Below are 14,136 nucleotides of genomic sequence, written 5' to 3' on the forward strand. Positions count from 1 at the left end.
GCCATCATGGCTGGCTTCCATAGCATGAAACTATGGGGCAGATAAGGAAATCCATCCTTGGGAAGTAAAGGAGATTTAGGATGTGTGGGACTCATGTAAGTAGGAGGCTATTTGGAGAGACCCATTTGAGTACCTAGTCCCATAACCAAGTATGATCAGCAGAGACAGTTTAAGTGTTCATTTTGTACTCCACATGGGGTCAAAATGGCCACAGAGAGGGGGGAGGTAGTGTAGAGCAGCCACAGGGCATGTCTCTATCTGCCTTTCTCTTTTGGGAACATGATATACTGACCCTGTTCTCTGGCAGAGATTGAAGGATTGCTTTTCTCTGTATATTTCCTTTATTGTGTTCTGAAATGAAGTTAGAAGTGCTATGGCAGTCCATGATCACTAGTAGTGCAACTGGTATTGCTTTTCCCTGCGAGACAATTCAGTCCTATCAGACTAAGTTCTCAGTTCTTTTTTCCCTGTGAACAGGGATGCTCCAAAGCAGAGAATCGTTTTTCCCAAGCTCATTTCTCACATAAATGATGCTATTGATACTCTTCTGTGCAAGGGTTTGCAGGCTTGGACATGTATTCCCTTGTCTCTCAGAGCCTTCTGGCCATTCAGTGTGGCTGCAGTTGCTTCTCTGGTTTTTAGCTGCTATATATTCTTCAGCTTGCTGTGGAATTGAAGCACTCAGAGTTATTCCATGTTTTCTCATGTTACTAGGTCTGTATTCGTCAGTTGGCATATCGGAGCAGAATTTGGCCAGAAAAGCAATTCATTTGAATAAGATGAGCAGACTTTTGCCCCCAGAGAGTCTCTGTAGCCCACCTCAGAAATTCCAGCTGCCACTGCAGCTTCTCTGTTATGTTACCGTTTGCTCAACATTTGGTGCAATGTAAAGTGTTCTGCCGTACATCAAATATAAACAAGAAACACTCTCTATGCAGTCCCTCAGATGTAGTTTGAGCATATTGAACATGTCAGCAGGCAATAAAGATGGAATAAAAATACTTTGCTGTCCGTATGTTTGTCATTTGCTTTTCATGCAATGCAAAGGATGGGTGCTGATACGAACAGGGATTGGCAGTAAAGGTGCTGATGTCCAGGATGCTCTGAACTCTGCTAAACCACAGGCAGAAAATAACCCCTGCGGGAAGGTGAGCTGGCTCTTGTTACAGAGAGTGGACAAGGAGCAGCCCCATTTTCAGGAGCTTCATCCACACCAGGCTTCTGCGTGTGCCAGAGTTGAGAGAGAGAGAGAGCCCAAAGCATAAAGTCCATTTGACATATAGTGGTCTGGTCAGTCCCTGAGACTGCCAGGAGGGCAAGGCTCTTTGGAGGAGTAACTAAGCATTTCCTTTCTGATCCCTTGTCTCTGTCCCTTACCTGTAGCATCTTCTATTGCAGCTCTGTCTCCTCTCCTGTTGCTTGCAGAATAACCTCCCCCTCATGGTCTTGTGCTCTCTCCCTCTTTCCCCATTTCAGATGGACACAGCCTTGATTCCTTCAGTGCCATTGGGTGGCACCACTCTGTCTTTTGGTACCAGTGGTTAAGAAATTCGTGGTAATAAATACTCAAACTCTTCATAACTATTTAAACAAGGCACAAAAGTGCCAAACTGCATGGGTGGCACCAAGGAGGAAGGTGTTGATGGCAGTTTGTCTCTTTTGTGTCAGCGAAGCCTTGCCGCCAAAAACGGAGGCTTTGCGCACGTATGGAGAAAAAGCAGCTCTGCTGGGAGCGCTTCCACTGCTACTTGGCTTGTGTAAGCCGTGGAGAGAAGGGGAAAGGAGCAATAACTTCCTTGTAATTTGGGTGGAATAATCCCTCGCACCTTCTGTGTCTGTGTAACTGCAAGGGTTATACAGGAGTGAAGTGATTTGTTTGGGTGTAGTGGGTGCGAGCAGTTCCTTTGTGTCATTTCTAGACCTGAGCCTCAACTCTCCAGCACCTGCCTTGCTGGGTGGACTTGGCTCAGCCCCTCGGGGAAGGGTTATGGCATGGCATGGCTGGCAGAGCAAGGGTATGTGCTCTTCCAGCACTGATCCGTGCATTAAGAGGGGTTAGTTTTCCCTTCCGAATGAATCGCAGTCCTCTCTGTACACTGCCCACCCTTCTCATAGACACCCTTTGAGATGAGCAGCAGAAGAGCAGAATACTGATTAGATGTAAATTACATGGCAGAGACTCGTTACTTGCCTAATTTTAAATCCTGAGATATGCAGTGTGAAAATGATGGCAGAATATGGCCCTGAGCTTGGATGGAAATGGTCCGCAGCATCACAAGCGAGGAAAATGCTTCGTAAAGGCAGCGGTAATGCCAGTGGCAGTGGTAAGCAAAAGCAATTAAGCTATTTAGGGCAAAGTTCTCTGTGACTGGTTAGGAAAGAAAATGTACATCCATTGCAGATGTTGTGTTTCCTAAGCTGCTGTATCAGCTGCTTGAGCACAGCACACAAATTTCTGCCACTTTGCCAATTAGACCCTCATGCAAAAGCTGGGATTTTTGATAGCTGACAGAGCTTGTATTAATTCTTTGCAAGGTCTAATGTGCTGTACTGGCAATAACACCACGGTTGGTTCTGGTGGGTTTGCTGGCTTTGCAATAGGAAATTTCTTATAATGATTTTTAAGGGCAAGTGAATTAATTACACTGAGATTTCAGACTGAATCTGTTCATCTCTTATCATAACCCCATTTCAGTGCTCTGGCAGCATATGGGAAGTAACACTCCATGGTACCTGGATGACATGTCTGCTGAGTAGCTTGAAGCAGTTTTCAGCTGATTGTGTCTGATGGTGTTTGCAGAATGTTGTTGGAACCAGATCAACTCTCTGCAGATTAAAACCAGTTGCAGTGTCTACGCCTGGATCTATTGTTCTAGTGACAGCCTCCCTAAACTCAGTATAATTTAGACTAACAGTGACAGTCCTTGCTTTTAGCAAAACTCAGCTGGCTTGGGATAAAATGAAATGAAGTAAGAGTTCAGTAACTCTGAATATCACCCCGAAATTGAAAAAAATTCAGCAGAATTGCAGTGTGGTACACCAGCAGTCCTAGACTGTGGTCTTCAAGCCGAGGTGAATGACCCATAGCTGGTCCCCATAATCATATTAAATAATGTTTTCTCTTAGACCCTTGCTAAAGAACTAGGCATAGATGATGATTCTTGTAAAATCTGGAGTGTGGTGATACATACAAAATATCTGGAAACTGCTGGTTAAACTGATGCCACAGCTAGTTCTGCCTGGCTGCAGTAGGTCTTGCATATCCTACTCACACAGGACGAATTCCCACCACACAGCCCTGCCCAGGAGAGCACACACATCTGCTTGAAGACAGAAGCTGGGACAACTGTTTTGTGCCATTTTTTAGAGCTTTATGGATATGCTGAGATGTGAAAACTGCCGTTTTCACTTTTTTTTCTTAAAGCTAGATCATTTCCTCTGCTCATTTGTGTCAAGAAAGGTCTAGGGAGGCAACGTACAGCTGCAACCAGAGGACAAGAGTCTCCCATCAAAGTGGAAAGCTGTATTACAGCTGGCAGTATCTTCGCACGGTTTCTCTCCCTTGGGACAAAATGCATGCTGTTAATTTAGAAAAGGTCCATTAAAGAATTTAACCCAAGTAGGGTGGTGTTGTGTCAACAGTAAAAAAGGGGGAGCAAATGACTGAGCTCAGAGTGTGAGGCATGACAATTAACAGGTTTAAGCAGGATCCTGGGGAAAGCAGTGCTCGCTAGAGCAGGAGTCTCTGGTGGAGAAACCAGGACAAAGTCAGGACTGGTTAATGCATATCTGCTGTATTTATTAATCAGTTGGATTATATAGCTGGTGACAGAATATGGTCAAGTGCCAAGTAAGTCAGATTTAATTTAGCAGCCTGGGAATAGTGAACTTTGGCATTTGTCTCCTGCTGTCTGCTTCCCCTTTCCTGAATTTCTTTGTCATTTCCCCCACCTTTTTTTTTCCCTTATGTTCTTTTGTCTCAAATTATTTCTCAAAGTGTTTTCCCCTTTTAGTAATGAACCAGCCAGGGGTGCCTTGAATTAGTTCCCTTCTTTTACTTTCTCTCAGTTCAGCTTCCTTAGATGCTCCTTTCCTGGCTGTCATCGAGTCCCTGGATGAAATCCCAGCTGCTTTGAGAGTTTGTCCCTCACTGGGCAGAGATTTCTCCTCTGTCTTCCTTCAGTTTCCTCTCTGTATCTGTGTTTTTTCCAATTACTCAAACCATTCATCTTGCCCATCCCATCTGCTCGCTCGCTCTCATACTCAGCTATGGTTCAGAGTGAACTCAGCAGGCTGTAAGATTAATTTCTGCTATTAACTGTTTCACTTGTCTGGCCACTTCTGAGCTTTACAGAAAGCAGGCTCTGTAAAACACAATATTTTGGAGGAGTGACGAAAGGCAAGTGCAATCTTCTCTTGACCCTACAGTGCTCTTCTTCAGCAAAGCACAACTGTGACATACTGAGCTTTCTAGAATCTTATTTTCTTGGGCTTGGCTTTCCCACTGCTTGTAAATGGAAGGAGCCACATTGCACTGGAAGCCATGGCACCAACTTCTCTCTGACCCCAAGCAGTAAATGCCCTAGGCAGCAGGATAGGGCACACAGGCTGGTCTGCCAGTCCTTGAAGTTAGTAGCTTGAGTTGTTTAGGTGCAGGCACTCTGCATGGCACAGTTGGCACCACTTCCAGAGGCCATCATTAGCTTTTTCCTCTCTCCAGTCTGATCCTTGGCTTGCTACTGCCAGCAAGCTTTGTAGCATTCCTGAGCTTGGGCTTCTGAGCGGTGGGAGTAGAGAAGTAGGACGTGAACCTGGATGACCCCTGGCTCACTGCCTGTTATAGACCCACCTGCAGGTTTCTCTTGAAGGTCTCTTCCAATAGCAATGTTCTTTCAAGGAAATCCTGTGCATTCTAACAGGAGAGATCAGTTTGCTTTGCCTCTGTCCCAGGATGGCTCCACCAGAGCCTACTGTCTACACCTGTTGTTTATAACCTTTAACATGAGAAATCTCAAGCTCTGAAATGCTTTTTCCCCTATGTTGCCACTGTGTTGCTATGATTGTCTTATTGATAGGGCAGAAGAATATTTTCTGGGTCCAAAGAGGAGTGGAATTACTTGTATATGAAGAAGACCTTGAAATTCAAACCCCATGTTCAGGGTCAGAGAACAACAGCTGAACTATTGAATCAATTACCTGTTGCTATAGACCATACAGGAAAAGCAAAAAAGCATTAGTGATATTAAGGTTTTCAATAAATGTCAGCATAGGTTAGCGCTGACTCATTTCAGGAATTGCATTTATCATGCAGTCCCTGAAGTTCAGGCTGTCTAACGCAGAGAAATCAAATCCTTACCGCTCAGACGAGAGCTCTAGGATTTTGCCATAAATAAAGCACATTCCGGAGTTTCTCCAGGAGATGGCAGCAACATACTGCAAGTAGGACTGAATGAACGCCACAGGAGTCTGAATGTTGTGCTGAGGGGCACTGGGTTATTTTTAGATTCCTTCGTGTTAATCTTTTTAATTTTTGTGTTGCCCATACGATGGTAGGCATGCAAAGTTCAGAACAGGGAATATGCACTGGTGTGCTCCTGCTATTGGTCTGCTACTTGTCAATCTTTCGTCAGTGCTGGTAGTTTTAAGGAGGATGCAAGATGCTTAAAGCATCGCTTTTAGTCTTACTCCCACAAATGTGTTAATGATAGAGTTTATTCTTAGGTGGCTTTTGGAGCTGTTCCTGGAGGAAGGCTCAGTGCAGGCAGGGCTGCTGGAGCAGGCTGGCAGCGAGCAGAAGCCCATAGAGGGCAGCAGTAAACCGAGTGGTGTCTGGGAGATGCTGTGCCAATCGACAGGTCCCCCGACATCAATAAATTACATTGTATTAGTGAGAGATACCACTAAAATAAGTGCTGCATGCGTCTTTGTAGCCGAGCAGTTTGGCTGGAGTTTGAAGGCAAAACCTCTCAGCCCATCCATGCTCCCATCTTTCAGGATCTCTCCCAACTTCCAAAAAATGACAAGCACAATTCATTGCCACCCACCAGAGTTTTAAAGTTTCCTCCAGAGGTCAAAAAAATGTCCAGATGAATAAAATTACGTCAGGCGTCCAGGATGTGACACAACCTTAACAAAGTCATTTGAAATCATTTGACAGTAAATTTCCCTGTGAGTTCCTCGCCTGGGGCATGGAGAATCCTCTCCTCTCCTGGCTGGATGAGCTCCTTGCCGACCATCCAGATCGCGGCACGCCGAGTACGCGCGGGGTCTTGATGCGGCCTGATGGGCTCCTAAAGGCGATTCGGGAGCCTGGCAGAGCCCCCGCAGCTGAGTCGGCTTCCGTCAAGAGCTTGACATTGAATGTATCGTGTCATGCAGATGGTACCTCAGAGGAGTGAGAGCTGCCATTTACAGCACTGATGACAACAACTGCCGAGATCAGTGGCATCTTAAGATTGCTTTAATATGACTGGCACCTAGCAATTTAGCTCACATTGTTTGTGACAGGGTGTCACTCTTGCACTTGTCTGGGGATGAATGATAGAGGGTTTTAAGCCGTGGAGCTTCCTCTTTTGGAGGAAATTAAACCGCTGTATGTACTGATGCGGAGAATTAGGTGCTGCAAGAGGGTGTGCTAAGAGAGGGCTTTGCAAAAGCCTGGTAAGAAGTTTATTCTGTCTCTAATGGGCAATGAGCATCCAAATTACCCCACCATCCCCCATCCCTGCAAACACGCTGTAAGCACTTTGGATTGCCTTGTGGTGGTCACCCGGTGCCATCTTAGGTTTGTGATTTTCCTCAGGTTAGTCAATATACATTTGCTATGTGCAGCTACCGGGAGAAAAAAGCAGAACCTCAAGAGCTGCTGCAGCTCGACGGATACACTGTGGACTACACCGACCCGCAGCCAGGTAGGGGGCTGGCAGCTCCCGCGGGTGCCGTGCTCACCGCTCCCAAAGGGACTCCTCTCTGTTCCTCTCCCTCTCCTCCTCACAGCTGAACTGTGATCAGCATTATTCTAAATATGTTTGTGTTTATCATTAGCTATGCATGACTTTACTATAAATAGATCTAAGGGACTGAGCTAGGAGTTGCACCAGAGGGAGGGAAAGACTCATCTCTTCTGGGGAGCCTAAGTGAATTAGACACTTAAATCCCAATGGAATTTTATTGTGATCTGAATGCTCAAATTGAATAACGATTCTAACCTGTGCCTTCAGATTATATTCCCTAAATAAAAGCATAGCTAGTATAAAGCATAACAAGCATAGCTAGCAGTTATGCTTGTCTTTATTGTGGAAGCATTTTTGCCTGCCCCATTCTCGCTAGGATGGATGTCAGTGCATGGAAGAGGCAGGGACAGAAAGCCCCTGGTACCTGGAGGTACCTGTTGGTGGTTGAGACACTTATTCAAGTGGACGAGTACCATTTTTCTTTTATTTCAGTGGAACAGCATGGTGAGCATGGTGATCCTCACCATGCCCTGGGTAAAGGTATCCCCAGAGGAGATGAGAAAAGATACAGTAGGTTGTTGTCAAGCCCTTTATTCCCTTTATTCCCTTAATTCTCATATCAGGGAGATGGGAGGATGGGTGCCAAATCAGGGCAAAGATACAAATAAGGATATCACCCAAGGACCTTTTTCTGGAGTGTGAGCACTGATGCTTTCAGTATAATGGGGAACCTCCCACTCAAAGCCCATTTTTAATTGGGCTCCAGTGGTGCCCACATGGGACTTGCACAGATGGAGCTGTAGGTGAGAGAAGCAATTAATCCAAGGGTGTTGGGGCATGTTTTAGTAATTGGGTTGCCTGGGGACCTGTGGGCTGTGTTGCAGGTGAGTTTGATGTAGGGGAGGGGTCTGAGCAGTGTGGAATTGAGTGAAGAGACACCCGAGCAGTGTTGGGGTGGGAAACCAGGGGAGATCTCCTGTCTGGCCTCAAAGTCTATGAAACTGCATTGTCACTTCATTTCCTGCCAGGTTTGGATGGTGGCAGAACATTCTTCAACGCTGTGAAGGAAGGAGACACGGTGATTTTTGCAAGTGACGATGAGCAGGACCGTATCCTGTGGGTCCAAGCCATGTACCGAGCCACTGGGCAGTCTCACAAACCCGTGCCACCTACCCAAGTGCAAAAGCTAAATGCTAAAGGAGGAAATGTACCCCAGATAGACGCTCCAATCTCTCAATTTTGTAAGTAAATAAGTTCTCCTAGACAGCCAAAGCCTTTGATGGAAAGATTTTCTGCACTGATGTAAATCAGTATTCCCACACATGTTTCTGATTTCAAAACAAAATGTTTTTTTCATTATCACAAAGCTTCTTTTTACATCAATAGATCCAGAAGCAGTTAATCTGTGTGTTTGACAGAACCAAACCCAAGAAACAAAATTCCTTGGGGAACTTGTCAGTGGGTATTTTAAAGTGCAATACTTGATGGAGGAGAGAGACTGGGATCTGAGAGCCTGAGACCCACCTTGCCTTCCACAGACACGTGTTTTACCCCCACACAATAAATTGCACACCCAGATCAGAGCAATTCATTAGCACCATTAGCTGTCTGTCAAATGCATCATGTGCTCAAAACTACAGGTGCAAATCTTGCAAGTATGAAATGCACACACAAAAAGAGGTCTCCTGTTGAATATTCAACTGTAGGAAAACATATGGTATTTTTAACAGGTTGCTTTGCAGGCCAGTTAGATGTGAATTTAAAGCAATCATCTTTTAAGCTGTAGCTATGCTGCATGTCCTATGCAGTTATACACACTTTGCTTCATCTGAAATTTAGAGCAATTTCTTTTCTCTTGCGAATGTAATTTGATTATAAACCACACAAATGCCTCTTTGCTCATTTTTCTTGAAGGTCTCAATCATCTGCAGCCCCTTTATTATGTAACATACAGCAATTCTTGCTAGTTTCAGCAAAAGTTAAGAATTATTATCACTAAATATAAGTAAAATAAGGAAAAGTGGTAAATATTAAAGAATTCTTCTGATTAAAATAGATTTCAACTTTTTAAAATAGTCTCTGTAAAGCAGTTATGGAGTATATTGTTGTAAGGAACTCAGAAAATCTGAGCTTTCCTTATCAATAGCATTTGACCATCTTTTATATTTGTTTGACTTCTTCATGTCAGTATTTATAGAAAGTAACAGTACAAGACATACAGCTGTATGACCAGTGCTACAGCAGAAAACCTCTGCTTGCTGCTTTTTTTTTTTTTTTTTGTCTTCCACATGCCTCTGTGTTTTGGCCTCCCTTCTGCCTTGCGTTGCTGCTGCTGCAAGTGAAATGTAGTGTGATGCAGTGTGGTAACCTAGAGTCAGTGTTTTCATTTCAGTGATCCTCATCCTCTTCCTTGCCACTCCATTGTCAGACTTTGGGAGTGCAAGGTGTAAAGAACTAGGGTTGGGAAGGCAGGACACCTCTCAGAAAGCCAAAATAGGAGGTGGGAATTGGCCACTTGCAAGTGGGACATTTACTGGCTGTGATAAGCCTCTAGGCCTGGCTGAGTTGTGCCGACCTGAGAGCATTCCCAGGGATTTATGTCCCTCTGCCCAGAATGTGTAATCAGAGAGTTCTTGGAAATAGCAGGCACAGGTCCTTCTACTGCTGCTTTTTCACATGCTAAAAGCCTTCAAAGCATAGCAAGGGGGAGCAACAGAGGGATTCCTCTCCTAACAAGTGATGCTGAAGGCTGTTCTTAGTTGTGAGGTTGGTGTACTGGGATGCACTCCTGTTCATCCCAGCATGATCTCTGCAGAGTAGGATGAGAGCAGAGAACATCAAGCTGAGGAAACACCTTTCCCTCCACTCTTCTCTCATCCCTGCAGACGTCAAGATTGGAGAATTTTTCTGCTGAGTAAATTCCTGATATTTACAGAATTTTCACTTCACCAGACCAATATGAAGGGTCAGGTGAAGTGTTGCTTTCCAAGATACTTCATAGCAGCTGTAGCAAAATCTGCCAGGATGTGAGGAGGAAAAGGGATTGCCCAGGGCTGTGGACACTTGGGTGTATGATTTCCTTGCACAGCCAAGCACTGTGTTTGTGGGAGAGCTGAACCTCTCTGCTTAGGGTACCTGGGGTGGAGAAGGGGCATCTGGCTTGTCCTAATCCTTGCCACAGATCAGGGAAGTCAGTGACTGGGCCCAGGAGTCAACTCTGCATCTACACAGCCCAGCATGTCCATCAGAGCCTTGTGCTGCTTGTGGTCCTCCAGACTCTCAGCCTCACTGTGCTCAGAGCTTTAGACATGCCACAGGCTTGACCTTGTTTTTGCATCTCGCTCACTTGCCAGGAGGCAGGGCTCCCTCATCCTTGCTTCTGGTGAAAACAGCCAAGATTTCACCCCCTGGGCCCTTCAGGGTGTTCGAGGGAGTCAGGATCTGACCTCAGTTTCTCTCACTTGTTCTCATGCCAATACCAGCTCCAAATCTGGATCATTTTGCTTTTTATAACACCACCACCCTCTTTCCATCTACAATGTATTTTTCTGTAAGTTGCACAGTGTCAGTCTCCCCTTTTTGCTGCAAGAACTGGGAAACCCTCTTGGATGTGTTGTGCCAAAGCCTGGGAGAGAGAAACTAGTTGGCTCATCAGTCCATCAGTGTGATGGCTTACTACTTGAGCATCTTCTGGGCTAGTGTGTTTTGTCCTTGGTTTTCCTTCCTCCTCCCCCTTTGGGTCTAGATCCCTCTGACAGGTCTTTGTGCACATCCTACAAGAGGTGGAGGGCAACATGCCATAATACACCTTCATCTCAACAGGAAAGGCTGTTCATTTTTCATATTTCAACATCTATACATGACAGTGCTCATTGCAAAAGTCACAGGGCACAGTAGTTAAATGATCCAAAGCAACAGTGAGTCATGCATGCCTCATATGGGGAGTCCTAAATGCACAAATACATATCTCAGCTCCTTCAGTCTTGAAATCCAAACATCCCAAGTATTGCATTTTTAAAAGGGTCAAGGTTTGTTACTGGTTTTGTATTTGGCTTGGGTGTTTTGGTTTGGGGTTTGGGTTTTTTGTTGGTTGGGGTTTTTTTGGGTTTTTGTTTGTTTGTTTGTTTGTTTGTTTGTTTTGTTTTTTTGCCTGCGGAAAGGTAAGGACTTCTATGAGACATTTTATTCTTGTACGTTTATCTCTATACCTGTCATATTTTTATTTTCTTTGTGCTTATTAGAGGCTATGGTGAATGAGGATGTGCAAAGAAGTAAATGTTAAGCCATTTGACAAGTAACTGTTGTTACAGCTTCCATGTCGTAGCAGTCCGAGACGGCTCATGCGCATGCATGCACACGCACAGAAAATCCAGCCCTCCATGCCTGGCATGGAGCTGTCTGTTGCACAGAAACTTGGGAAGCACATATCTTGCTGTTTGGGAAACTTGGGAGAAATAGTAAATTCCATTTGGCTCCCGCCTCTTTTGAATCAGTGAATATAAAGTTTGAGCAGCACTCAAATTCTCATCCACAGTTCAATGGCAGCACTTGACTTAGAAGTAAACAGACAGCTCCAAACCAGGGTGGAGTTTATTTTATTTGCAATTTAAGTACTGAAAAAATAGATCCTGCTATTCATTAATTTTTGTATGACTTAAAATTCCTTTTACGTGGGTGAACAATACCTGTCAGAGTGAAAAGTTTTGCTTTTTTTGTTTTGCTACAATTTCAAAGAAAAACTCCATTTACACAAAGCTGTGCTTTTCTCCAGTGTTCGCATTACAAAAGAAAAAACCCCAAACTGTTCTTGTTTACTGTTGAAATCATTCACAGTATTATAGTCAATAATGCTGCCAATACATATTACACCTTTTGGCAATATTTAAGCTTCATAAAAGTGGTCACTTGTCTGAAAGCACCAATCTTTGTTCTGTGTTAGTGATGTATCAAAAAAAATTCCCAAACGTGCTCAACATTCTCTTTTTTTTTTCTTGAAGCCCTTTTTTTTAACATGAAAGATTGGTCTGTACTTGTTTTACGTATCATTTGTGGTTATATTTCGTTTTTAATGTCTGTTTATATTTAATAACTGTTAATCACACCATATACAATGAGTTGGTTGTTTTGAGAATTTGTGATTATTTGTTCCCCCATAATAAGTAGCAAGGTTTATTGAGCTGCTTGAGAAATTTTCAGCTATAAGTGGTTTTCTTTTTGGTTGGTTTGATTTTCTTTAAGTTTCTTTTTCATTCTTTGCTTGAACCCAAATATTTAGCTGCTAGGTTAGGGCTCCTGTCTGCTTTCCTGAGCCTTGTTGCTAGTCTTTATGTTATTCTGGTTTGTTCCTTCTTACCCTGCTAACTTCTAGCTGGACTCAAGGGTAAGTGCTTCCCTGTAGCTAGCACAGCTCAGATAATCAGACTAGATTATCTGACATATGCAATGTGCTTTTTTTTTCTCTTAAATCTTTCTCATGTTTAGATTTTGTAGTACAAACTTTCCATGTTATTTTCCTGAATTGAGATTTGAAATGTAAGTTTCCATACTGAAATTGGGATGCATGTGATGTTTGCATAATTGCCTTCTCTCCCTGGCTTTCACATTGGCATCAAGTGATCCTCTTAGTAAAGCCAATCATTAACATTTCTATTTTTCATTCCAAGATGTAAATAGTAATTAACATCACAATAAAACTGTAAATAATACCTTCTTTTGTTTCATGGAAATTACATCTAGTTGACTGCTTCCTGCCTGAAAACAGATCATTTTGCACTCTGACAATATCCTTTCTCTCCGTGCCGATGATTAGCTTGGTGCAGCGCACCAGAGTGCAGGGCTAACCATGGACACTTCAAAGCATAGAAAGGTAGGGCAGGAGACCCCAAGAGACCCAGAGAAGGTGCAGGACTCCAGAGGAGGCCCCCAGAAACCCCTCCACACATGCCCTGTGAAAAGAGCCCTGAATCATCGAGGTTTGATTAGTTCCTCTCCCGTTAACTCGGCAGGGAATGATTTCAGCAGCAAGTGGGAGCTCTCTGGGTCACGCTGCGTTTGGAGATGCTGGCCTGCTCCCATTTAAATGCATTTTTCATTTCCCCCAAATTATCATAAATTATTGTTTTAGCATGGGTCTCAGTCACCAATCAAAGCCGTGCTAGTCAAAGAATAAGCCAGGGGAGTTGCTATTTTACTTTTTCCCACTGGTATACCTACTTTGCAAAAGATAAAAGCCCAGGCCTGTGCTGTAAGAGAGCTTCTCCTTAGTTTGTTCAGTCCTAAACACACCCAGCACAAATCCTTTATTGGTGTTAAAATCTTCTGTAATATCTGGTGAGTGCCTGCTTTCCTTAGGAGGGAATAGCATCAGTGGGTCATGAGAGCTGGCAAATATGTATCTGGAGTATCTGAATGCAATTATGAGAAGGAACAGGCGGTGTCATCCCTCTTGGCCATCAACAAGACTCCTTTTTTTTCTTCCTCCTCCTTTTATTTGTTTTTTCTTCTTTTTTCCTATGTGTGAGTATGTGCGTATGTGTACAAATATACCCCTGGGTAGCAGGCAGAATTCCTTCTCAGCAGACACTTTCTTTTTTCTTTCTTTATTTTGTTTTCTAAATGGTTGGATTTCCAAAGAGAATTCTTATCAGACTTTACTGCAAAAAAAAAAAAAAAAAAAAAAAAAAAAGAAAAGAAAACAAACCCACAAAAGTTTAATTTCAATGAAATACAGATTTTTGCCACTTTGAAAGAAAGAAAGAAAGATTGAATGAATGAATGAATAAATGAATGAATGAACCTGGGTTTGGCAACATTACATGTATTTGCACTACAATGCATCGCTATCTTATTAGATTATTAGTTTTGTGCTTTAATTGCTTTACTTTTTTAGATAGTTAAAGATATCATGAGAACGCTGCTGTGTCTTCTGTATTGTCAACTTGCAGATGCTTCATTGCAGGAATGCAGAATTAAAATGTTAAATCAGTCTCACATAACCTGCATGAATTTAAAACTCGCCTGTAAATCTCTTCTACATGCTTTAAGAAGCCTGGAACTCTAACTTATGAAATACAAATTCACAGGTTTCTGCAGCCATCCAATTCAAAATATTTTTAAATAGTTATAAAGATGCTGTGAAACAATGTTTTATATTATAAATAGCTGTTCTAAAACTGTGTTCTTA

At 43.3% G+C, this 14,136-nt stretch overlaps 1 protein-coding gene across 10 annotated transcripts in view; it reads left to right on the forward strand.

Moving 5' to 3' along the window:
- CADPS (calcium dependent secretion activator) overlaps positions 1–14,136 on the forward strand; it is a 207,045-nt gene that overhangs the window by 101,666 nt on the left and 91,243 nt on the right. For all 10 annotated transcript variants that reach the window (XM_053989358.1, XM_053989361.1, XM_053989365.1 and 7 more), the window contains exons 10-11: positions 6,803–6,911; positions 7,982–8,194. In XM_053989358.1, the coding sequence (XP_053845333.1) occupies positions 6,803–6,911; positions 7,982–8,194 (322 nt within the window). The remainder of the gene's footprint in view (positions 1–6,802; positions 6,912–7,981; positions 8,195–14,136) is intronic.

This window comes from Vidua macroura, chromosome 13 (genome assembly GCF_024509145.1).
Source record: "Vidua macroura isolate BioBank_ID:100142 chromosome 13, ASM2450914v1, whole genome shotgun sequence".
Taxonomy (NCBI): domain Eukaryota; kingdom Metazoa; phylum Chordata; class Aves; order Passeriformes; family Viduidae; genus Vidua; species Vidua macroura.